This window comes from Phoenix dactylifera, chromosome 13 (assembly GCF_051530095.1).
Source record: "Phoenix dactylifera cultivar Ajwa chromosome 13, Ajwa_hap1_PhDact_Kaust_v1.1, whole genome shotgun sequence".
NCBI lineage: Eukaryota > Viridiplantae > Streptophyta > Magnoliopsida > Arecales > Arecaceae > Phoenix > Phoenix dactylifera.
Genome location: NC_143202.1, coordinates 19,630,246 through 19,653,846, shown reverse-complemented (window position 1 = coordinate 19,653,846; position 23,601 = coordinate 19,630,246). Strand labels below are relative to the sequence as shown.

The window sequence follows — 23,601 nt, the reverse complement described above, 5'->3', positions numbered from 1 at the left end:
AAACAGTGAAAACATCAAACTTGTTACTTAAGTTGTTCATTCCAGTCATCAGATTAGACATGACATTTTTGAGTTCTGGGTCTGCTTTCATTTCATAATTACCTGGTTTTCTAGACCCAAACTCATCTCTAATTACTTCCTCACCATAGCTACTCCAATTTTGGGCATTTTCAGCTAAGTCAACAAGAAATTCATAGGCTTGATCCGGGGTTTGGTTCATAAACCTACCCTTGTGCATGGACTCAATCATATTTCTATGTGCCGGAGTTAGTCCTTTATAAAAGAAGTGGACCAGATCAGCCTTATCAAGCCCATGGTGTGGGCATTTGACCAACAAGTCATGGAATCGTTCCCAAGTTTGAAAGAATTCTTCTTCAGATTTTTCTCTAAAAGTTCTGATGGCATCCTTAATTTTTTCAGTTTTTACCATGGGATAGAACTTAGCCATGAACTTCCTAGACAGCTGTTCCCATGATATGGAATTTGAAGCAAGGGAATACAGCCATGCAGCAGCACGATCTTCTAAAGTCATGGGAAACAATCTTAATTTAATACCCTCTTCATCTAAGTTTTGATTTCTAAATGTTTGACAGATTGTCAAAAACTTGTTTAGATGAATATAGGGTTGTTCACTCTCGAACCCATGAAACTTGGGTAACATGTTTATTGTTGCAGCCCGAATTTCAAATTGGGCTGCATTATTTATTGGCAATACTATACATGTAGGTGGACTAGCGGATGCAGGAGCGAATAATTCATTCAGGGTTCTAATATGTTCACCCATTGTAGAGATCGACGGTTGCTTTACAGTTCGCAGGTTATGATGAAAAGTTCTGTCAATCTCAGGATCAAATGGGGTTAACTTATCCCTTAATGACCTTCTACCATGCATACATTTTCCACAACTTAATTAGACTCAAAATTATTTATATATTTTTTTTAAATGAAATCCTAAAAGATAAGAAGAAGGGCTAGACCAAGATGACCACAATCAACACCACACAATAATTTGACCCTATTAATTTTAGAGCTAAGTGAGGTTTAGTAGCTTCTTAAATCTAGTTGCATAGAGACTTATCAGGTTAAAAAAGTTCCTGAAATTCTCTCTAGATTAGACAGCTCCTAATCTCCCTTTCAGATTAAGCTTGAGCTTACCAGTTAAGTGATCTAGTAACCAGTGACCAGAAAAGTCCCGGGGTGTGCGGTGGTGCCAGAAGGGATACACCGATACCACAATACCCGTAACAGTTCTCACTGTTGTAAAACTTTTCTAGACATCACCAATTACTAAATTCTCACTGGAGTGGCTTTCAGCCGCTTCTTTCCAAGAGCCTAATTGAGCTCGAAAACCCTAAGGCCGACGTCTAATTTGATTTTAATTTAATTTGGCTTAGGATAAGTATGCAAGGTGGTGATTTTTGGGCTAAGGACAGGTAATGACTTCCCGACCTTATCTTTTTAATGGGTTTTGCCCTTAATTACTTTATGCAAATGCTTAATACTAAATGCTGCAAATAATCAATGGTTTTTTTTTTTTAAGTTTATGCAATGTCATTAGGGTGTACTGATTAAATGAGCAAGCAATTTTTTTTTATTTTTTTATTTTTCTTAATTTTTTTTTAATTTTATGTTGTTTTTTTTTAATTTTTAATATAGGAATAACTTGAATGTAAACTAAAACTAATCCTTATACGTCAGTCAATCTCCGAATGCCCGTTGAATAAGCTCTGGAGATTACTCTGTGAGGAGCCCCAATAGAGGTATGATCACCTCGGGGGATTGCACCCTATCAATTACTAACAAAAATAATAATTTTTTTTATATTTTTTTTGATTTAATTAAAATTTTTTTCTTTTTTCTACTTCAAATTTCGAATCTCAGAATTCAAATTTTGAATTTAAAAAAAAAAATTTGAATTTTTGAATTTTTTTTAAAATTTAAATTTTTTTTTTGAATTTTAAATTTCGAATTTCAAATTTCAGAATTTAATAACTACGAAATTATTAACTAGAAATTATCAAAATAAGGAAAATTAATAAAAATAAAAAAAAATAAAAAAAAAACAAAAACTTACTACCGGAGTACGTTCACTCCGGGCATCCAAAATTTGATTTGATCTTCGTGATCGTTCTTGCTTCTCGATTTGCCTCCCCGGCAACGGCGCCAAAATTCTGTTCGTCCTTTTTCTGTCTAACTAAAAATATGCTAGACCGATCGTCGACGAACAAAGTTTAAATTTAATTTACTCTTACCTGTTCTACCCGAAGAATAGTGGTTGTAAGAGGTCGATCCACAGGGAGGCGGTTGGAGTTACATAAAAATTAGAACGTTCACTCGGATTCAAAATCGATTTTTGAATAACAAAAGAAAAACATTACTTTGAGGATGTTAAATGATTCTCTAGTCTGCCAGAGAAGGTTTTCCATTTGAAAATAACAAAAAGACAAATACTTGGAATAGAAGAGCATTTATAAATTTAATAAAATATTTAACTATTCAAAGGAAAACTTTGGCATGGATGAAAATAGTGCTTAGGAAGATTGAAGCCTGAAACATAAACTGCATGAAAGAAAATTTCATATATTGCAACTAAAACAAGAATTCTTGAATGCATAAAAATAAATTGCAGAAATTAAACTTAACCTAAAACATGAATTGCATAAAAGAAAAATTAATGGATTGCATAAAAGAACAATTACAATAGTAAAATGAAGATTGGAAGCCATTCCTCCTTCTACAAAATAAAATATAAAAACAAAGGAAGAAAAACAAGAAAACTCCCCTTTTCCCTCTCTCCTATTTTTTATTCTTTCTTTTCACAAAACAGAGCCATCTCCCCTGTTTGATTTTCTTTTTGATTTTCTTTCTTCTCTCCCAAACCGAGCCCTCTCCCCTGTTCTTCTCTTTTCTGTGGACCCGCCGGCCCCCTTCTTCTTCCCCTAATTTTTTATTCTTTCTTTTCAACCCGAAATAGAGCCATGCTCTGTTTCTTTTTTTTTCTTTTTCTCACAAACAGGGCCTTCCCCTGTTTCTTGGCTTTTCTGTGGACCCGCCGGCCCCCTTCTTCCTCCTCCCCCTCAACAGCCGAGCACCACCTCCTTTTATAGCTTGCCCCCACCTTGAAGCTGGCTTGAGAATCAAAACGGTGGCGGGATCACGGACGCGTCATGGACAACGGACGAGGCTGAAACGCCGGGATTAGCATCCGCATCATGGGCGGAAGCAGAGGCAGAGGGGGGTCTTGAATCCGGAAGGGAGAAGCGGGGATTTCTCGGAGGAAGGCGTGGAAGCTTGATCCGTGGCGTGTGGGGGAGAATCACGGGCGGACATCTCGAATGGCCGGATCCTTGGACGCGGACGCGGGAGCTTGATCCGTGGAGGGAGCCGTGGGATCACTAGGAGGCCGACGATCATGGTGCGGATGCGGCTGGAGGCGATCTGTGAGGCGGGATCATTGGAAGGAGGGGCTGGCCGCTGGGATTCCGGGATGATTGGGCGCGATGGAGGAGGCTGGATCGTTGGGATGTTCACCGCGTGAAGAACGCGGGCTGCTGGCACGGTGGCTGGCACGGGAGTTGGATGCATTCGAACGGGCACTTGGGATCGATGTGGTGGACGCATGGGATCATTCCCTCTCCCCTGTTTTCGCATGGATGCTTTGATGCGGGTGAGAGGATCTCCCTTCATTGAATATGGGTTATGTGCCAGTTTCTGCAATGGAATTGGATTTTGGAAGAAGGTCTGGGACTTTCTTTGCCCTCCTGAGATGGGAGGAGTCATCTGTTCTGACTGGAGGTCAATTGCAAGTCTTTCAAGTCATGGGTCACCCAGCACCTCATAGTTATGATATGGTCAAATTAGATCTGCTAAAAATTCTTTCCCAAAAGTATAGAAAAATTGGATCCGGACTCGAACCCGACTTGGACCCGACTCGGACCCGACTCGATCTTCAACCGGGTCGGATCTGGGAAGGGATCATTCTGAAGTCAAATTTGTACTCAATGTGCATTTTATCTCTAATTTATGATAATCTATGTCAAACCCAAATATAATATTAATCTAGTGAATTTATTATTATCGGTTAGCAATAACATTAATTTTAGTGACATGTAGATCGCACTTTTGTGCTCTCATCACCCTGCTCCAGCACGAACCCACTGCCCGTTCACCTTCTCATAGCCCATGCGAATAAGTGATCGTGCAGTGTATGTATCGGTGAAAAGCAGATGCCTGGAGATCTCCCCCTCGATAGATATATCGTGCTGTCGGAATATCAAGGTGAGTATCATACCATAAGGCAGAGAGACTCTGGAGTTGCAAATCACCTTCCTCATCTGCCTCAGTATCATGGCCGGGAGATTCAGGGGAATACCCTGAATAATATGCTCCATCACAACTAGATCTCGCTCTGAAATGAGATCAAATCTTCCGCTCTTCGGAAACAGGATCCGACCAATGAAGTTGTGCAACAACCTCATTTCTGCAGAAAGAGAGCTCGCTATAATATTCTCCGAATAGTCGAAGTCTTCATTCTCAAGAATTAACTGCAATGCTCTCAATTTGTTTTCTGGCTTTTCTGGAGTTGCTCCTTCGCATGGGAGATGAAGCAACTCACTCAAACTTTCTTCGGAAACTCGAACCCTAACTCCTCGAACTTCCGATATAAGCCATCCCATCCCAGTTTTGAGGAAGGCATAGAACTCACGGACTAGTCCCGAATATATCACCACATCTAGGGAGCAAAGATACTCCCAACCTTGCCTTCGGATCCATTCCCCCAAACGGAACCCTTCTTGATCCAAGAACTCGGAATGGATCCTTCTCCCCGTTGTAACCGGTCTCCCCGCAAACTTTGCAAGTTGTACTGAAGGGGAGGGAGGAGGAGGTGGCTCTATACGTGTCTCACCTTGTGGAGACACTGTAGACGGCTCTGTAGCTTCCCTATCCGCACGTGTGATCCGTGAGACTCTCCCGGATCGTTTGGCTACGGTTCTTTTGGGTCCCATTTCTCCAAGATCTTGAAGTAATCTACTGTTTGGAGATGATTGGAGGAGATTTGAGAGTGGAGAATAGGATTTTCGGAAGAGGACAAAGTGAAAACAGTGCCCTAGATAGCTCACGGGTCTCCCTTTTAACAGTGGGGTCCCGACGTTGGGTCGATTCAAGAATTTTCTTGGGTCGACTCAACGTTGGGTCGACCCTATTCTGGGTTGGGTCGACCCAAGTTCAGAAATTTTTTCTTTCTCTTCCTTTTCCCTTCTAAAAATTTTCCTTGCTTCCAATCCTTACAAATTCTTTCTGAGACAATGATACATGAGTAAGGAATCTATAGATGACAAGTTTGACTCATGTTTCATGGGTTTTTAGAAATGGGAGGAATGTATCATGAGACTGCTTGCTCCCTTTTATATCTCTTTAATAAAAAGGATCACATATGCCTAATTCCCTCCTAAGCGTGCAAAATCTATCTTCACTCAAGGGTTTTGTGAATATGTCAGCTAATTGTTTCTCAGTACATATATGCTCAATACATATGTTTCCATTTTGCACATGATCTCTAATAAAATGATATCTTATTTCAATGTGTTTGGCTTTAGAATGCTGAACCGGATTTTTAGTAAGGTTGATGGCACTAGTATTATCACACTTTATAGGAATGTTATCTGGCTTAACTCCATAGTCCTCTAGTTGTTGCTTAAGCCATAGTACTTGAGCACAACAACTGCCAGCAGCTATATATTCAGCTTCAGCTGTCGACAGTGCCACTGAATTCTGCTTTTTGCTAAACCATGATACTAAGTTGTTTCCTAAAAATTGACATGTTCCACTAGTGCTCTTCCTATCTAATTTGCATTCAGCAAAATCAGCATCTGAGTATGCAAGCAAGTCTAGACAAAAGTCTCTTGAGTACCATAATCCTATGTTTGTAGTTCCTTTTAAATATCTAAGGATTCTTTTAACAACACTTAAATGTGACTCCTTAGGATCTGATTGGTATCTAGCACATATTCCTACACTAAACACGATGTCTGGTCTACTAGCAGTAAGGTAGAGCAAGGATCCAATTAATCCTCTATAAAGCTTAATATCAATACTCTTTCCTTTCTCATCTTTGTCTAGCTTACTAGTAGAATTCATTGGAGTGCCTACTCCCTTGTGATTTTCATTCCCAAACTTCTTTAGTATTTCCTTTGTATACTTAGTTTGATGAATGAAGATACCTTCTTTAGTTTGTTTGATTTGTAATCCTAGAAAGAAACTTAGTTCTTCCATCAAACTCATTTCGAATTCTCCATGCATTAAATCAATAAAATCTTTGCAAAGATTATCATTTGTGGCACCAAAGATTATATCATCTACATATATTTGTACCACTAGTAGATTTTCGTCCTTTCTTTTGAGAAACAGTGTTTTATCTACATTTCCTCTACTAAAGTCATTATTTAGTAGAAATTTGCTTAATCGATTATACTAAGCCCTAGGTGCTTGCTTCAATCCATATAATGCCTTATGTAGTCTAAACACATGATTTGGCAATTCATGATTCTCAAAATCAGGAGGTTGCTCTACATATACTTCTTCCTCTATAAAACCATTTAAGAATGCACTTTTTACATCCATTTGATACAATTTGAAATCCATGAAACATGCAAAAGCTAGAAGTAATCTAATAGCCTCTAATCTAGCTACAGGAGCAAATGTTTTATCAAAATCTATCCCTTCTTCTTGATTGTATCCCTTAGCTACAAGTCTAGCTTTATTTCTTATAACTAACCCATTTTCATCTAATTTATTTCTAAAGATCCATTTTGTTCCAATTACAGAGTTATGCTTTGGTCTTTCAGTTAATGTCCATACATTACTTCTTTTGAATTGATTTAATTCTTCTTGCATAGCATTTATCCAATTGGTATCTTTTTCAGCTTCTTCATAAGTCTTAGGTTCTAATTGTGAAACAAAAGCAAGATAATCATTTAAATTTCTAAGAGAGGATCGAGTTCTTACCCCTTGAGATGGATCACCAATGATTAAGTCTTTAGGGTGTCCATATGCATACCTCCATTCCTTTGGCAAGTTTTGAGATTGTGGTGGCACGCAATTATTTTCCTTATCTTGAATTGGCACGTCATCAATATTCAACTTTTCAAAGTTAATAATTCCCTTTCCAATGATATACCCTTTTCCATTGTCTCCATAGGTTACTACCCCACCATTCTTAGATTCCAAGGTGACAAATTGGTCTACGTCACCGGTCATGTGTCTCGAACAGCCGCTATCTAGATACCATCGTTTTTCCATTTTGTTAGCTGCAAGACACCCCTGCAATCAAGATCAAGAATGAGCTTTAGGTACCCAAACTATGTTGGGTCCTTTAGGGTTAGTACTTGATGTTCCTTTTGGAACCCAAACTTTCTTGAATTTAAGCTTATGATTATTACTCAATTTGTTTTGACTGGACTTTCTATAGTTACATTCATATGCTTTATGTCCTAATTTATTGCAGCAATGACAAGTAATATTTTCATTTTTAGCTTTTACAAAAATGTTCTTTAAGTATTTTTGTTTCCTATTTATTTTATATCCTAATCCAGCCTTATCATATACAGCTTTTTGACTATCAAGAATCATATTTAATTTGGTTGAACTAAGGGTAAACTTATCTACTAAGGATTTATATTTTTCAGCATCTTCTTTTAACTTGACATTTTCAGCAATTAGATTCTTGGTTTCATTTGTGAGTTTTCTACTTAATGTTTCATAGTTATGAGATAGTTTTAACTTATTTTTGATAAGAGATTGATTTTCTTCTTTTAGAACTTTATTTTTATTGATTAGTTTTTTATGTTCTTCCATGAGTTCTAAAAATGCATCATGTAATTCATCAACAGTAAAATCACATTCAAGTTCAGAATCTACCTCATCGTCATTGGCCATATGGCATATTTGGGCCGTCTCTTGATGATCTTCCTCTTCCGAACTTGACTCCTCACTTTCACTCCATTCAGCCATGAAGTTCTTCTTTTTAAGTTTTCTTGCCATCCACTTTAATTCCGGGCAATCTATCTTATAATGCCCGGGTTTGTTACACTCATAACAAATAGGTGTTTCTTTTTCCTTTTCTTTGTCCTTACCCTTTTCTTTGCTTGAGCTACCTTTGAAGAAGGGTTTCTTTTTATGAAATCTATTCTTACCTCTCATAAATTTTCTGAATTTTCTTCCAAGCATAGCCATTCCTTCTTCATCAAATTCATCATCATCATCTGAATCTTCCGACTCAGTTTGTTGTTTTGGAGTGGTAGACTTTAGGGCAATGGTCTTTCTTCTCTTGACCTCATCTTCGGAATTTTGCCTCATGGTCAACTCATGGGTCATGAGTGATCCTAGAAGTTCCTCTAATTGCAGTGTATTGAGGTCCTTAGCTTACTGAATTGCAGTTACCTTGGCCTCCCAAACTCTTGGTAGAGACCTGAGAATTTTTCGCACCAATTCAGAGTTAGTATAAGATTTTTCTAAACTCTTTAGTCCATTTATAATTTCAGTAAAATGAGTAAACATATCAGTTATGGACTCAGTGGATTCCATTTTAAACAATTCATACTTATGTACTAATATGTTTATTTTTGACTCCTTAACTTGATTAGTCCCTTCATGTGTGACCTCAAGTTTGTCCCAAATTTCTTTTGCAGAGATGCATGTAGATATTCTATTGAATTCACTTACATCTAATGAACAGTAAAGTATATTAATTGCTTTTGCATTTAATTGTGCTAATCTTCTATCACTTTCATTCCAATCCATTTCTGATTTGGGTATGATAGTGCCCTCTATACTAATTATGGGTGTGTGAGGTCCTCTAGTAATGATATACCACAATTCATAGTCTAAAGCTTGAATGAATATCCTCATCCTAACTTTCCAGTATGTGTAATTTGTGCCATTAAATAGAGGAGGTCTATTTGTGGATTGCCCCTCACTCATAGAACATCCCACTTGGGTTGTCATGATCTTTAACTCTTGATTGTGAGATCAATAAATACTATTGGAGCACCTTGCTCTGATACCATTTGTTACCCAAGGTGACAAGCCAAGAGGAGGGGGGGTGAATTGGTTTCTCTTAATTTTAACTATCTTACTTATGTCAATTGATGAGTTAGTGGAATTTAACAAAGCACAATACAAACACACAAGAAGTATAGTGGTTCGGTGCTCTCCTAAGCACCTACGTCCACTCCCCAAGCGACCCCTTGAAAATTTACTATAATCCCGTGGATTACAGTTGGATTGTTTTCCGAGCTCACAATCCAAAAACCTTTACACTTTGGTTTTCCGGGTTCACCAAAAACCTATGTTGGTTTTACGGGCTTACCAACGAACCTTTACAATTGGTTTTACGGGTTCACCAATCAACCTACACCGTTGGTTTTGCGGGCTTACCAACAAACCTTTACAAGGAGTTTAATAAACGAAGTAAGAAGATTTAAGCTCCTAGATGAGCAAATATAACAATGTAATCTACAAAGAAGAGTTTAGAGAATAGTTATCGCTTGATGTGACTTCTCTCTTCTTTGTCAAGGATGCTTCACTCTTCAAGGGTGGATGGAGCTCTTAATGACTCTTGGAATCTGCTCAACCACTTTCTTTTGACTCTTGAATGAAGCACTTGGATGAAGAAGATTAGGGCACTTTATCTTTCTTGTGTACTCTTTGATATTTTACAAAAGGATGTTTTCTCTGATGAATAGTGCCACTTTAAATAGTTTCCTTCATCCATTGGACAAGCCCCAATGGTTAGAATTCAAAAACTAGCCGTTACTCACTGTTGGAAGGACAAAAAGTACTTCTGCAGAACTAGCCGTTATGCTTCTGCCCGTGCTTGGCTCGACTCAACCTTTCCTTGGGTCGACCCAACTTTCACTTGGGTCGACTCAACCTTTCCTTGGGTCGACCCTCTCAGAACCACAGAAACTTGCAATTCAGCCTTCCTTCACTTGGGTCGACTCAACATCTTTTTGGGTCGACTCAAGATTCAGTTGGGTCGACTCAACTTCCACTTGGGTCGACCCTCTCAGGGTTTCCAGAGAACCTATTCTGTCATTGCCTTTGGGTCGACCCTCTCAGTGTTTGGGTCGACTCAAGCTTGGGTCGACTCAACTTCCTCTTGGGTCGACCCTCTCAGTGTTTCCAGAGAACTGTTTTCTTGAGGCTTGAGAGGCTTGAGGTTTGGGTCGACTCATGCTTTCCTTGGGTCGACCCAACTACTGTTCATCCGTGCCATTTTTGCAGAAGTGTGCCAGATGCTTTCTTGATGTGCCGGGGTCGACCCAATCAACCTTGGGGTCGACTCAATCCACACTTTGCTGCAACTCAAGGTTAGATTCATCCATATAAACAATGAAATGCATATTTATCTAATTATACGAAAATACTGAGAGTAACAGACTTATAAATGAAGTATTTGGCACATAGAATTTCAGAATTTGGCACATACCTTTCACACCTCGATACATAATCTGAAACTCATGCTTTATCTCAAATTTTTGAAGTTTCATCTTTAATGAAATATAAAAGAAAGGGAGAGAAATTCAAAAAGTCAAATTGAAAACATTTGGATGAAATAGGGGGAGACTTCACTCTCATATTTGAAAAGCTGAAATTCAGCAACTTGAGCCCTTTTAAAACTGATATTAAGATAAGTATCAATAGGCTCATACTCTATATTTTGTAATCATCAAAAAGGAGGAGATTGGGGATGATAGTGGTATTTTGATGATTAATACAATAATCAAGAGTATGTTACAAGTTAATTCGATACTTCATTTATAAGTCTGTTACTCTCAGTATTTTCGTATAATTAGATAAATATGCATTTCATTGTTTATATGGATGAATCTAACCTTGAGTTGCAGCAAAGTGTGGATTGAGTCGACCCCAAGGTTGATTGGGTCGACCCCGGCACATCAAGAAAGCATCTGGCACACTTCTGCAAAAATGGCACGGATGAACAGTAGTTGGGTCGACCCAAGGAAAGCATGAGTCGATCCAAACCTCAAGCCTCTCAAGCCTCAAGAAAACAGTTCTCTGGAAACACTGAGAAGGTCGACCCAAGAGGAAGTTGAGTCGACCCAAGCTTGAGTCGACCCAAACACTGAGAGGGTCGACCCAAAGGCAATGACAGAATAGGTTCTCTGGAAACCCTGAGAGGGTCGACCCAAGTAGAAGTTGAGTCGACCCAACTGAACCTTGAGTCGACCTAAAAAGATGTTGAGTCGACCCAAGTGAAGGAAGGCTGAATTGCAAGTTTCTGTGGTTCTGAGAGGGTCGACCCAAGGAAAGGTTGAGTCGACCCAAGTGAAAGTTGGGTCGACCCAAGGAAAGGTTGAGTCGACCCAAGCACGGGCAGAAGCATAACGGCTAGTTCTGCAGAAGTACTTTTTGTCCTTCCAACAGTGAGTAACGACTAGTTTTTGAATTCTAACCATTGGGGCTTGTCCAATGGATGAAGGAAACTATTTAAAGTGGCACTATTCATCAAAGAAAATATCCTTTTGCAAAATATCAAAGAGTACACAAGAAAGACAAAGTGCCCTAATCTTCTTCATCTAAGTGCTTCATTCAAGAGTTAAAAAAAAGTGGTTGAGCAGATTCCAAGAGTCATTAAGAGCTCCATCCACCCTTAAAGAGTGAAGCATCCTTGATAAAGAAGAGAGAAGTCACATCAAGCGATAACTATTCTCTAAACTCTTCTTTGTAGATTATATTATTATATTTGCTCATCTAGGAGCTTAAAGCTTCTTACTTCGTTTATTAAACTCCTTGTAAAGGTTTGTTGGTAAGCCCGCAAAACCAACGGTGTAGGTTGATTGGTGAACCCGTAAAACCAATTGTAAAGGTTCGTTGGTGAGCCCGGAAAACCAACATAGGTTCGTTGGTGAGCCCGTAAAACCAACATAGGTTTTTGGTGAACCCGAAAAACCAAAATGTAAAGGTTTTTGGATTGTGAGCCCGGAAAACAATCCAACTGTAATCCGCGGAATTATAGTGAATTCCCAAGGGGTCGCTTGGGGAGTGGACGTAGGTGCTTAGGAGAGCACCGAACCACTATACTTCTTGTGTGTTTGTATTGTGCTTTGTTAAATTCCACTAACTCATCAATTGACATAAGTAAGATAGTTAAAATTAAGAGAAACCAATTTACCCCCCCCCCCTCTTGGCTTGTCACCTTGGGCAACAACCTCTTAGTTATAGTGAATTTGAAGGTACATTGCTTAGTGATCTTCAATTCAATGTCCTTCTGAATCCAACCAAGAGAGTAGGGGTGCAGATGAGGCTTAGTCTGCAACCCCAGCTTACGAACCAGATTTTCAAAAATGAGATTTTTCTAGCATTTAGGATCTATAATAGTCTCAATGATACTCTACTTTATCTGGATCTTTAGACGGAAGAGTTCATCTCGCATCTCTAAATCTGCTTTAGTAGCTATCTTAGGTTTTCATGCCATCAGGCTCAATTTGGAGTTTGCTTGCTCAAGCTCAGGTAGCTCCTCAACTTCTGCAGCATTGAAAATTGCCTTTTCCTTCTCCTTGGAATCCTCTTCTTTCTGCGTCTTTTTCTTCGGTCGTAACTCAGAGTGAAGTTTCTAACACTTCTCTTTAGTATATCCACGGAGGTCACAATGATCGCAGTAATTTTTTTGAGTCATGTTGGATTGCTTCTTGCCCTGCTCCCCCTTCTAGCTTGAGTTTTTTACTGTCTTTTTTAAACTTGCCACCTTTGTACCTTTTCTAGGCCGATTCTTCTCCTCAATCCCCATGTCCTTCATGCTGGCTTTACTAATATCTACAATTTTGAAGAGTTTCAATTTCTTTCGGATGCTCTCGTGGAGACCTTCGATGTATTTCATAATAACCGCATGATCGTCGATGGAAATTCTGAGGGAGACTGCTTGCTTGTGGAACTCGATGGTATAGTTTTGAACATACTGATCATACTTCTGTTGCAGGTACTACCACTTGATCCACCGATTTTTCTCGTGGCCGATTGGATAGAACTACTTCTTGATTAGGCTCTTGAATTTATTTCATATTAGATTTTTCTCAAGTACGAATTTTACTAAGTAAGAGCATGACTAGAAAGCTTAAGATGGACGAAAACTACCTTCTAGATACTGGAGTATCCATAAATAGTAAAATACGTTTCTAACTGATCTAGCCAGTTATCTAGTTTTTCCGTATCAACAAGCCCGTCATATATAATGATCTTGATTTGAGCCTCAACTATAAATGTTTGAAGAGAGAGATTTTTTATACCCATAGGTCGCTCAACCTCATCCTCCTCGATGGATGGTGGTTCTTCATCTCGAGCCGTAGGAGATAGCATCGCAATAGGAGTTGTTAGTGCTTGCGCTGAAGGTATCATCAATCTCGAAATGATGTCAGTAAGTTGAGCAATCTTCTCCTCTAATTATATGAGACATTCTATTATCTCATCATCCGTCGAGGTAGAAGTAGCAGCCATACTTGTCTTTGTCCTTTAATATACTTCAAACATGGATAGCCCTTCTCTTGACTACTTGTGATGCTCACGCATCTGGACCATGCACTCAAGCTCTCATGGATATAGAGGACTAAGGCTCTAATACCAACTTGATCTAATCAGATCTAGTTGAAATTCTACCAGGTAAGAGCATTGCTCTGATACCAACTTGATCTAATTGGAAAGAAGAAAGATTTTTTTCAATTTGCTCAACTCGAATCTCTTTAAAAAAAAACTAGAAGAAGATGGAGAAATCTTAAAAGTAGGGCTTTAAGTCTTCTTTTCTTTCATTAATTCTTCAAAAAAATGAGATACATAACCTCTATTTATAATATGAGGTCCACCCTAATACAATTTGGGTTGGATTCCTCTTTCTAATTCTTTTAGGACTATTTTTTCTTAAATAGAAATCTCTAATAAAAAAAGCTAAAAATCTCAAAAAGGTAGATTTCGACTTCTATATCAACTTTTCTTCTATCACTCTGCCAAATTCTTATTGTATAGAGAGCTACATTTAGTCAAATTCTTATTCGACAAGAATACTTCTGGTTTGACTAGTCTGTTTCGGAGCCTAAATGATAGAATTTCGGCCTGATTCAACATTCTAGTAGGTTAGCCAAAAGTTGTAGATCTTGAAAAGATACCCAATTTTTTTAAAAAATGATCATATCAATCGGCCATCTTATGACCAAATTATGGCCTCTTAAAATTTAACTTGCGACTCGGCTTCTCGATGTAGCTGATCTTGCCCCTGAACCATGTCCAGTCCTACTCGTAATAGTCAAAATGGTCCACATCAGGTCTAAAGATCCTTTTGGATCAAAATGGTGGAGGCCAAGCCACCCCGCTTGAATCCGAACCCACCTAGCTCTACTTAGTCCTAAGCTCTCATGCAAACCAACCGAAGCTCATGAAACTAAGACTTTATATCATAGGGAAATAATAAGGGGCAGAAAAACCTTGCCATCTTATTAAGAGGTAAGGGGTTATACAATCTGAATCAGTGGTATATAATCCAAAACTTGCCATCCCTCATGATTTCCAAAAGATGTTATTCTCAGAGATGGTAGATTTTGAAGATGTCGTTCTTGAACTTATACACCTCACAATCTCAACCTTTGATCGAATAGTCTCTACCTTGGACTTAAAGTCCATGTTAGTTTAGCTATGCCTTATCAAGGTATGTAACTCGAGATATTATGACGAGTTCATGGTTCTTTAAGGATTTGGAATTAACCATGGATTGTTAGGGAATAACAAGATTTGAAGATTTTTAGAAATTCAGCTGTTTATCAACAAATTAATCCCGAAAGTTTAAGCTAATAGGGAAAACATCAACAATATATATTAGATTAACATCCTCCCGCCTATGGCTTGGACCATGACATGGAGATATTACCATATTGACTAGAGTGAATCAAGATAGCAAACACACTTGCTAGAATGAGTCAAGATAATAAGCAAGTTAATTAAAAAGATAATTAGCATATCATGTCAAATAACCAATTGATTCCAAAAGTTTAAGGCGATAGGGAAAGCATCAACAATATATCTCAGTCTTAACAAGACTTAACTTAGGAAAGGAAGGGAAATTTTAGTAAGAAAATCAAAGATTTTACTTCACATATGCTAATTAAAGCCTAAGTATTCTTGTTGTCATGCCATTCAAAACTAATAATAGAGATAACTTGTGTCATTATCAAAAGTACATAATTGATGACGCTTCCTAAAAGACCATGATTGTTATTTTCTAAATGAAGGTCTTGATCAATTGCAGGATAGCCGACCTACAAATTTTCTTCCACTGAGGTCACTCCAACTTTGAAGTCCTTTTAAAAACTAAGGCAATATTTGGAAGCATAATAAGAGAGAAAATATTATTTGACCTAGTTATTCCATCCTTCTTCAGCCAAATATTTATTGGAGTACTTTGATTAAACCACCTTCCAAAAGGGTAAAATAGGTAATTCAAAAAGTTGGCACACAACTTCGTGCTTTCCAAACTCATTGACCCCACTTAATTCCAGAATAAATTCTAAACAGTTGGTATACAACTTTATTTCAGAATAAAGAGGAGCAGGAGTAAGTTAATGCATTTACACTAGATTACCTTATTCCATTTCTACATATAACCTAAATAGATGCCTTTTTGAGACCATGATATATTGATATGTAAAAAAATATACATGCATATATGTAAATATGTTTGTACATGTAAAAAGAGTAGTGCTAATATGTGGATTTCCACTCAAGAGTTCTACTATGGTTGGTCTTGAGTGAGTGACCAAAAACTCAGCACTAATGATTTGAGTTATTGGATATAATTCACCATCTTTAATCTGCTTACTATATAAAAAAAAAAATCATGTGATTTTAAGATACTTAGACTTTGCACTCTTTGATTAAAAATATGTATTATTTTATTTTATTTTATACTATCCACTTCTGATCATTAGATTCTAAGCAACGTATAAGCTAGGAAAGTAATTTAAAAATAGTGAACTAAATCCAATAGCTCAAATCATCGATATCTAGACCTAATCAGGACCACTCTTATTAAAGCTTTTGTTGGATGCCCAAATATTATCATGTAGTTCTTATATATATATATCTATGTGTGTGTGTGTCTGTACGTGCACGCGCCCGTGCATGTATGTCTATATATATATATATATATATATATATATATATATATATATATATGCATACATACATACATACATATAAGGAATTAGTCGAAATAGTCCCTCAAAACCTACCCATGAACTCACCCACAAAAAAACAAAATTGCTTGGACTCTTTAAAAAAAGGGGAAGTTCCCGCGTATGCTAACCAACCAGACGGTAACGGGAGGCAAATCAGATGGACCCCACCATCTAATCCCCTCTTGCCTTGTAGCGCGCGCAAGTCATTATGGAACCCCACCTTTAAAGAGCCAAACTGTTCGACAAGCCCACTTTTATAAATTATAATGACTTGGCCTGCGATTGTAAGGTTTTTTTTATTTATTAAAGAAAAACAAAGGGTAAGCCTTTCGGCGATGTTGTCAATGACCATTAAATATTCCTTGCGTACTTTTAATGCATCTTGCTAGGAGTTGGATCATTTGACATCCCACCGAACTGCAGGTAGAGAGGAAGGAGAGTGGTTTTAAGAGCAATCACTACCTCTCCGTTCCATTTCAGTGATCTCTTGAGATGTCTTTAATGGCTAGCCCGGGACTAAATGCTCCACCATCTCACAAGAACCTCTTGCAAAGTGACGCCCTTCATAGAGTTAGTTCTTTTTCCTCCCCTTATTCAATTTAAAGAGAACTTCCTATTTATTTGGAGTCTTCTATTCTTCCAACTAATCGTTTTCTTCTTTGCAGTATATATTGGAGACAAGTGTTTACCCAAGAGAGCATGAACAACTCAAGGGATTGAGAGAGGTGACCATGAAACACATGAGGCAAGTTCTAACCCTTTAATTAAACACTGCCGAGATATATTTTGAACCATTACCCGGTTACAGCAATTAAATAAGAACCTTGAATGTTTCATAAGTCTTACTTCAAACATGGTAGCATATGATGCACACCATCATAGTGGATAAATTATAAGCCATTAAAGTGGCTAAATTACATTATTAGAGAAGTTTGTTTTTGTTAAAGCACTAGAGAATTTGTCAAGGCAACCCTTCTGATTGATATAGTGGTTAAATTCTGAATGTTCTTTTGCTTATTGTAGACATGATGATGCTTGTCAGCTAGATGATTCAGACCCATATGATTGTTAAAATGGCACTTTGAAGATTGTCCTAAAGATCTCTTGGTAGGACATCACAAGCTGGCATCCTATTTTAAGCTATACTTGTTCGGTCCTCCTAATAGCCTTTTGTTCTGTGTCTTCTCTTTCAGGTGTTCTACTTCCATGTCATTACTATCTTCCTACTCTAGTTCATCTTACTCTTGAATAAATTGTGGGAAGGGATTACTCTCCCTCTTTTTTTAAAAAAGAAAAAAGAAGTTGTTCCAAAGGTCTTGGTCAAGTTCGGCTTCATCCTTTTCCGGTTGGTGGATTGTTTGCAATCAACTTTTATCAAAGGAAGATGCCTTCTAGATAGCTTCTCATATGCTCACAAGGCCATCTCTTATTGCAGAACGAATAAAGTCGACGGAATCCTTTGTAAGCTTGATGTTTGAGAAAGCTTAGAATTATTCCCTAGATCAGAATAATCTCCATGGAATTTTTATTCTAGATGAAGTGATGATGGTTCGCTTGGATCAAGTTGATCATCACTTTCTGGGAAGTTTCCAGTGCTCCTCAATGGGGCATCAGGAAGATGGTTAATTTGGAAGAGAGGGTTAAAATAAGCATCCCATCTCTTCATACTTTCTTATTTGCCTTGATTGCAAGGAATATCCTTATCAATGGAGTAGGTTGTCAAATGACCCATGGAGGCATCCAAAATCTCCCATACATGGTCAATTCTCTATTGTTCTGCCATACTGAGGAGGATTGAATGGCCGATTTGGCACTCCTCTTATATTCCTTTGAGCTCTAATCTAACCTCAAAATTGATTTCCAAAAAGAGTGTTCTGATTTATTTCAGCAGCACTGAGTAATTGTTAAGCTGGTTTACTTCATTGTGAGGCCGAGTCTCTTCCTATTAGATAGTTAGGCATTTCGTTCATTGATAAAAAGCTTAACCTTTCTTGCGGGCAACCTCTACTAGAACAATTTGTGCTTAGCAAGATGGAATAATAAAACTCATCTTTTGAAGGGAGACTGACATTGGTGAATGGGTCCTCTCAATGCTCCCCACTTATTTGTTTGCCTATTTTTCTCCTTGAGTGCTGAATCAAATTGATAGGATGAGGAGAGCTTTCCCTGGAAGAGTAGCTTTGTGATCAGTGATTTTGGTTGCTGGGCTAATTGGAAGATTGTATGTAAGGAGATATGTGATGGAGGGCTAGAGATAATGGATCTCAATGCCTTCAATTAGATGCTGCTAGTCAAGTTGGGCTCGAGACTTCCAAACTTAATGCATCTGGCTTCTCATATTTTTGGTGCCTAATATCGATGCCAACATTTAATGCATTCACCCTTATACAAGCCAATTTTTGGCAATTTGGATGTGAATGATTGATTATGCTCAACCCATTTGGCATAATTTATGTTGTGCTGTTAATCATAGGGAGAACATACATTTTGACTGGATGATGGTTAGGGAATCTTTCATTAAAGGACCATTTTCAGCCTTCTTTCCTAACTGCAGACATTAGCATGCAGAGGTTGCAGAGGTATGGGATTCTGCTGATGGAATTTGGAAATTTCAACTTGCCTTACCTCTTCTACACCACCTAGAGAATTTGATGGTCTGATTTCCCTGCTGCAGAATATCCAACTATTGTTGACAAAGATACTCTAAAATGGTAGTGGAATGATTCTAAGGCTCTCTCTTGTAGATCTTTTTATAGGTTTCTCGAAAGAAGAGGCATAACTTGGACGATCTTATCTACTCTTCAGAACGATACCATGCTTGAAAAGCTCAAAGTGCTTATGTGGCTCCTGAGAAGGAATAGAGTGAACTTCTATGGAAAAAAGGTTGGCAAATAGGGGGGTGTTGTGCATTGTATGGAGGGAACTTGAAACGATCAAATATCTGTAATTGCACTACAATATTTTTAAAGCCATTTAGGAACCATTTCGATGGGTCTTGATGATTCATGATAGGGCTACCTCACTCAGGACCCTATGGATTGAATCAAGAAAGAAAGCAGAACCATTGGTTATTAGAAAACCTGAGACCAGGTGGTTATGGCAATATCATCGGTATCGTGGATTGAATGGAACACAAGAATCTTCATTGTTTGCTTAATGGAAGTATTGGTTCCAACAAAATGGCGAGAACTTCATATATGTGGAGGAGAGAAAAGATTCCAACGTGCAATAGATGTTTGTTGCACCTTGGTTGTCTCCTTTGGAGACACCAAACATTCTACTGTATTGCAGTTCCTATATAGAATCTCAATGAACTTGGATAGGTTTCCTTCCTTTATCTTCAAAAACAATAAACAAAAGTTTCTTTTTATTATATTGTAAAGTATTGTTTCTAACTTTGATCCTCAATCTTGTATATTTGATTTTTTATTTAGTGATGATAATCCACGCCCCTTAAAATATTTTAGCTATTCAAGAATATCTAGAATAGTGCTGTTGTGGGAATAAAGGGTCTCGAACTTAGTCCCACATTGACTAGATAGTGAAGAGATCTGTTCCTTAAATAGAGGGGGGCAACCCCTTTCTCTTCAGAGGTGTCTTTTGTGGGGCAAAACCGTGAGGGGTGACGCCCTCCAGCGAGCCCACTAGGCCCGGAGCCACTGATCCCAAAGCGGACAATACTTCTGAGGAGAAGCAGTCGCCTTCGCTGTCTAAGACCGGTGGGGACGAGGTCGGAGGGCGGCAAATCCCCCCTAGCGTTGGATGCACGGGCTGGAGGCTGACCTCACTCGACCTCATCAATGGTGAGATTGGAGGGTGGAAAATTCTCCCGTAGCGCTGGATGCGAAGGCCGGAGCCCGACCTCACCTTGACCTCAACAATGGTGCTTTCATTGAGAGCCCTTGACCCCGGCACAGACCCCTCTGCTGGGAGGCTAGGTTGTGGGAATAAAGGGTCTCGGACTTAGTCCCACATCGACTAAATAGCAAAGAGATCTGTTTTTTAAATGGAGGGGGGCAACCCCCTTTCTTTTCAGAGGCGCCTTTTGTGGGGCAAAACCGTGAGGGGTGGCGCCCTCCAGCGAGCCCACTGGGCTCGGAGCCACCGATCCCCAAAGCAAACAATACTTCTGAGGAGAAGCAGTCACCTCCATTGTCTAAGACCGGTGAGGACGAGGTCGGAGGGCGGCAGATCCCCCCGCAGCGCTGGACGCACGGGCCGGAGGCCGACCTCACTCGACTTCATCAATGGTGAGGTCGGAGGGCGAAAAATCCCCCCGTAGTGCTGGACGCGCGAGCCAGAGCCCGACCTCACCTTGACCTCAACAGGTGCAATTTTTAACTTATGTATGACTGATGCTTAAGGTTTTATACTTCTAGAATTGGCTACATTTCACATGTATAATAACATAGCTCATAATACTTCAACTAAATTTAATGAACTATATCATGATATATCTAGTTCTTGGTTGCCAATCTATTTTTTGTTTTGACCTCATATGAGGTGATTATAATTGGTCAACAAGATATGTTTTTTTAATTTCTTAATGTAACAGGGGTCCAATGAGCACGCCCCCTGAGGAAGGTCAGCTGCTCTCCATGCTTCTAAAGCTCATGAATGCAAAAAATACATTAGAGATTGGGGTGTTCACAGGTTGTTCTCTCCTTACAACAGCTCTGGCATTGCCAGAAGATGGCAAGGTGCTTCTAGCCCTTTATTCTTTCCCTGACATCCTATTTCTTGTCTACATTATAGTAATTCTCTACTCTTGTCGTTGGTTTGTCTTTAGTGATGGTTTGATTACCTAGTTGGTGAGAAAAAAAATAATATATTTAATTTATTTTCCATTTGACTGGTGTTTTTAAAATTTGTTTGTAAAGTTATGCTTTTGATAAATTTGCAAATCTTATTAACCGAAATCATGATCATGGATGAAAATTAAGGTTTCATCTTAGTTTAGTTATCAATCTCTTTCGAAAGGCTGAGCTATAAAATTATGCTATGACCCCTTATCCTTCTTTTTCATACTTTTGTTGTAGATAACGGCAATCGATATTGAAAAATCATACTTTGAGATAGGGCTACCATTTATTCAAAGAGCAGGAGTTGAGAACAAGATTAATTTCATTGAGTCAGCAGCACTCCCTATTCTTGATAAACTGACTCAAGAGGTAAGCTTTGACCTATCAACAATAATTAAGTATGATATCCTTTTTGGTGCACAATAATTCTTTTATATTTCAATATGTTGTTACTAATAGTTTAGGCAAGACTATATATGTTTTACCTATTTAAAAGTAACCCGAACATAGGTTAAACTGCATAGATGTTAACTGTAATGGTGTTGCATGATTGGAGGAGAAAAACTTAAAGATGATGTAGGCGTACATTTTATAATGTAATTGAATATTTGAGCAAATGTGAGATGTTTTTTTTATTAATGGATAGAGCTAAGTTATAAAAACATAAGTTGATATAACGCTAAATTTATTGACTCATTTTTGCTGTGTACTCATGAGGAGACTACTATGAGATAATTGCTAACCTCCCCTTCTGTTAACAAGATATACAAGCTTATGTGAAGGGAAACTCCCTATAGAACGTAGAATTCTTGGAGTAGGTAGATATATTAGTTAAAAGCATACTATATCAGTTATTAAAGGGTGTAAAATGGTTTTGTACTCCAATCATGGAACTCGTATTTATATAGAGGACCTTGGTTAGAAATTTCCTTGATGTTTAGATTATGCAAAATAACAGTTTACAGAATATGTTCTATTTCATTAGATCATGGTTTACTAGAGTGTAGTGTCAAGTTACTCCTAAACCATGTTCAGTACTTAAGCATCACTATGTAAAGTAAAGCGTTATGAAGATTTTCATATTCTTTAAACCTTCCTTGTGTATGCTTAAGTCTTGTAAATTATGTTCTTTTATTTCACAGACAATATTGTTTCTCACAGCTTGTATAGGCGAGTGTACGATAACCTTCAAAGTAAGAAACTAATACAGGTGTCTGTGCACAAAAGGAAACCAACTTTTTCATGCTAAAATGAGATTGTCATCATATGTCTAACTGTTGTTGGATATTCAACCAGGAGAATATATGAGTGGCTCTTTCTATATGAGAATAAATTTACAACCATTTCTGTGACTGCATAAATTATGGATTATTGCAGGTAAAAGAAGATGACCTCTTTGACTTTGCATTTGTGGATGCTGATAAGTTAAATTATGGAGAATACCATGAACGTTTGCTAAAACTTGTCAAGGTTGGAGGAGTTATTGCATATGATAACACACTTTGGTCTGGCAGTGTGGCTGCTCCAGTGGATCCTTCCCTTCCTGAGAGGTTCATTGAATCTAGAAACTACTTGGTGAAGTTTAATGATTTCTTGGCTGCTGATCCTCGAATTGAGATATCACAAGTTTGTATTGGTGATGGGCTCACCATCTGTAGGCGCATTATCTGACTGTGCGGTTCACCACTTTTCATGCTTGCTTTATCTATGGAAAGAAGACTTTGAGCATAGATACTGTTTCCTTTCTTCAGTATTTACTTGGATTAAATATGCACCAATCTTTCTTAGAAAAAGGTTGCTGTTTGTCTTTCTAGGGAAGAATGTACCAATCAAGTATAATGTACATAAGTACATGAAGATTGTATGTTTATGTTGAAAAGAATAGAAGTCATTGGAGTATTTTGGAGATCTACAGGACTTGCAACTTTTGAAGAAAATTGGTAGATGACATTCTGAAATGGTATGGACATTTTCCCTTAAGAATAAGGCCTTAATGCAAGGTTCACTAAGATATGATTTTGCAATATTTCATGCATCTGTGCATATGTAAGTAAAATGTGCATACAAAGTATGAATACATGCAGGTTTTGTGTAAATGCTTGCAGGTTTCTATGAACCGATGGATCATGTACATGGATATTTGTAACTAATCTATTTTTGTAGAACTAGGTGGAGATAGTCTTAGTGCTCATAGCCATTGGCTGCAATTCTGTCCTTTCCTGTCAGCATACCACAATATTATGTAGGCCTAGGCCTTCTTAGCAGAAATCTAAAAATTACTTTTTAACTCTGTAATTCTGACTATTGAATGCTAAATTTGGATGATGAGATAAATGCTCATAATAATCCTATATATTTGTACTCCTAGTATGACAGATAAAGGCTTAACATTAACAGAGTAAAACAATTCTGCTATCAAGAAATATCAGATGGCAAATGGTTGTGTACTTGCAATATCATTTAATAATAAATTGCAGCTTAAATTACTAAGGAGTGCAACTTTGACATCACTTGGTGGGTGTTTTTCTGAATATATAGGGAAGAAAAAAATTCTCCTTTTT

The 23,601-nt window shown here is 38.0% G+C and overlaps 1 protein-coding gene and 1 non-coding gene across 4 annotated transcripts; both read left to right on the top strand.

Annotated features, from left to right (window-relative positions):
• The first annotated feature begins 308 nt into the window (after positions 1-308).
• LOC120112285 (small nucleolar RNA R71) lies at positions 309-415 on the top strand. Its single transcript, XR_005513758.1, has one exon. It is a non-coding gene; the product is annotated as a small nucleolar RNA R71 (small nucleolar RNA).
• A 16,189-nt stretch (positions 416-16,604) lies between these two features.
• On the top strand, positions 16,605-22,950 carry LOC103722554 (norbelladine 4'-O-methyltransferase-like). Of its 3 annotated transcripts, XM_008813152.6 has the most exons (5): positions 16,618-16,808; positions 16,904-16,983; positions 20,794-20,938; positions 21,278-21,409; positions 22,418-22,950. In XM_008813152.6, the coding sequence occupies exons 1-5, from the start codon at positions 16,731-16,733 to the stop codon at positions 22,709-22,711; spliced, it is 729 nt and encodes a 242-aa protein (XP_008811374.1). In that variant the 5' UTR covers positions 16,618-16,730; the 3' UTR covers positions 22,712-22,950. The 3 variants fall into 3 exon arrangements, with proteins under 3 accessions (XP_088566008.1, XP_008811374.1, XP_088566009.1); XM_088709882.2 differs by lacking the exon at positions 21,278-21,409 and having other exon boundaries at positions 16,605-16,808; XM_088709883.2 differs by lacking the exons at positions 16,618-16,808; positions 16,904-16,983 and adding an exon at positions 17,262-17,345.
• Positions 22,951-23,601: the final 651 nt, after the last annotated feature.

What these genes read in the sequence shown, in the direction of transcription:
- LOC103722554 (XM_008813152.6), top strand. Translation starts at nt 16,731, where the DNA reads ATGTCTTTAATGGCTAGCCCGGGACTAAATGCTCCACCATCTCACAAG. An exon ending in AAAGTGACGCCCTTCATAGA is followed by an intron (nt 16,809 to 16,903) that starts GTTAGTTCTTTT and finishes TCTTCTTTGCAG; the next exon opens with TATATATTGGAGACAAGTGT. An exon ending in TTGATAAACTGACTCAAGAG is followed by an intron (nt 21,410 to 22,417) that starts GTAAGCTTTGAC and finishes GGATTATTGCAG; the next exon opens with GTAAAAGAAGATGACCTCTT.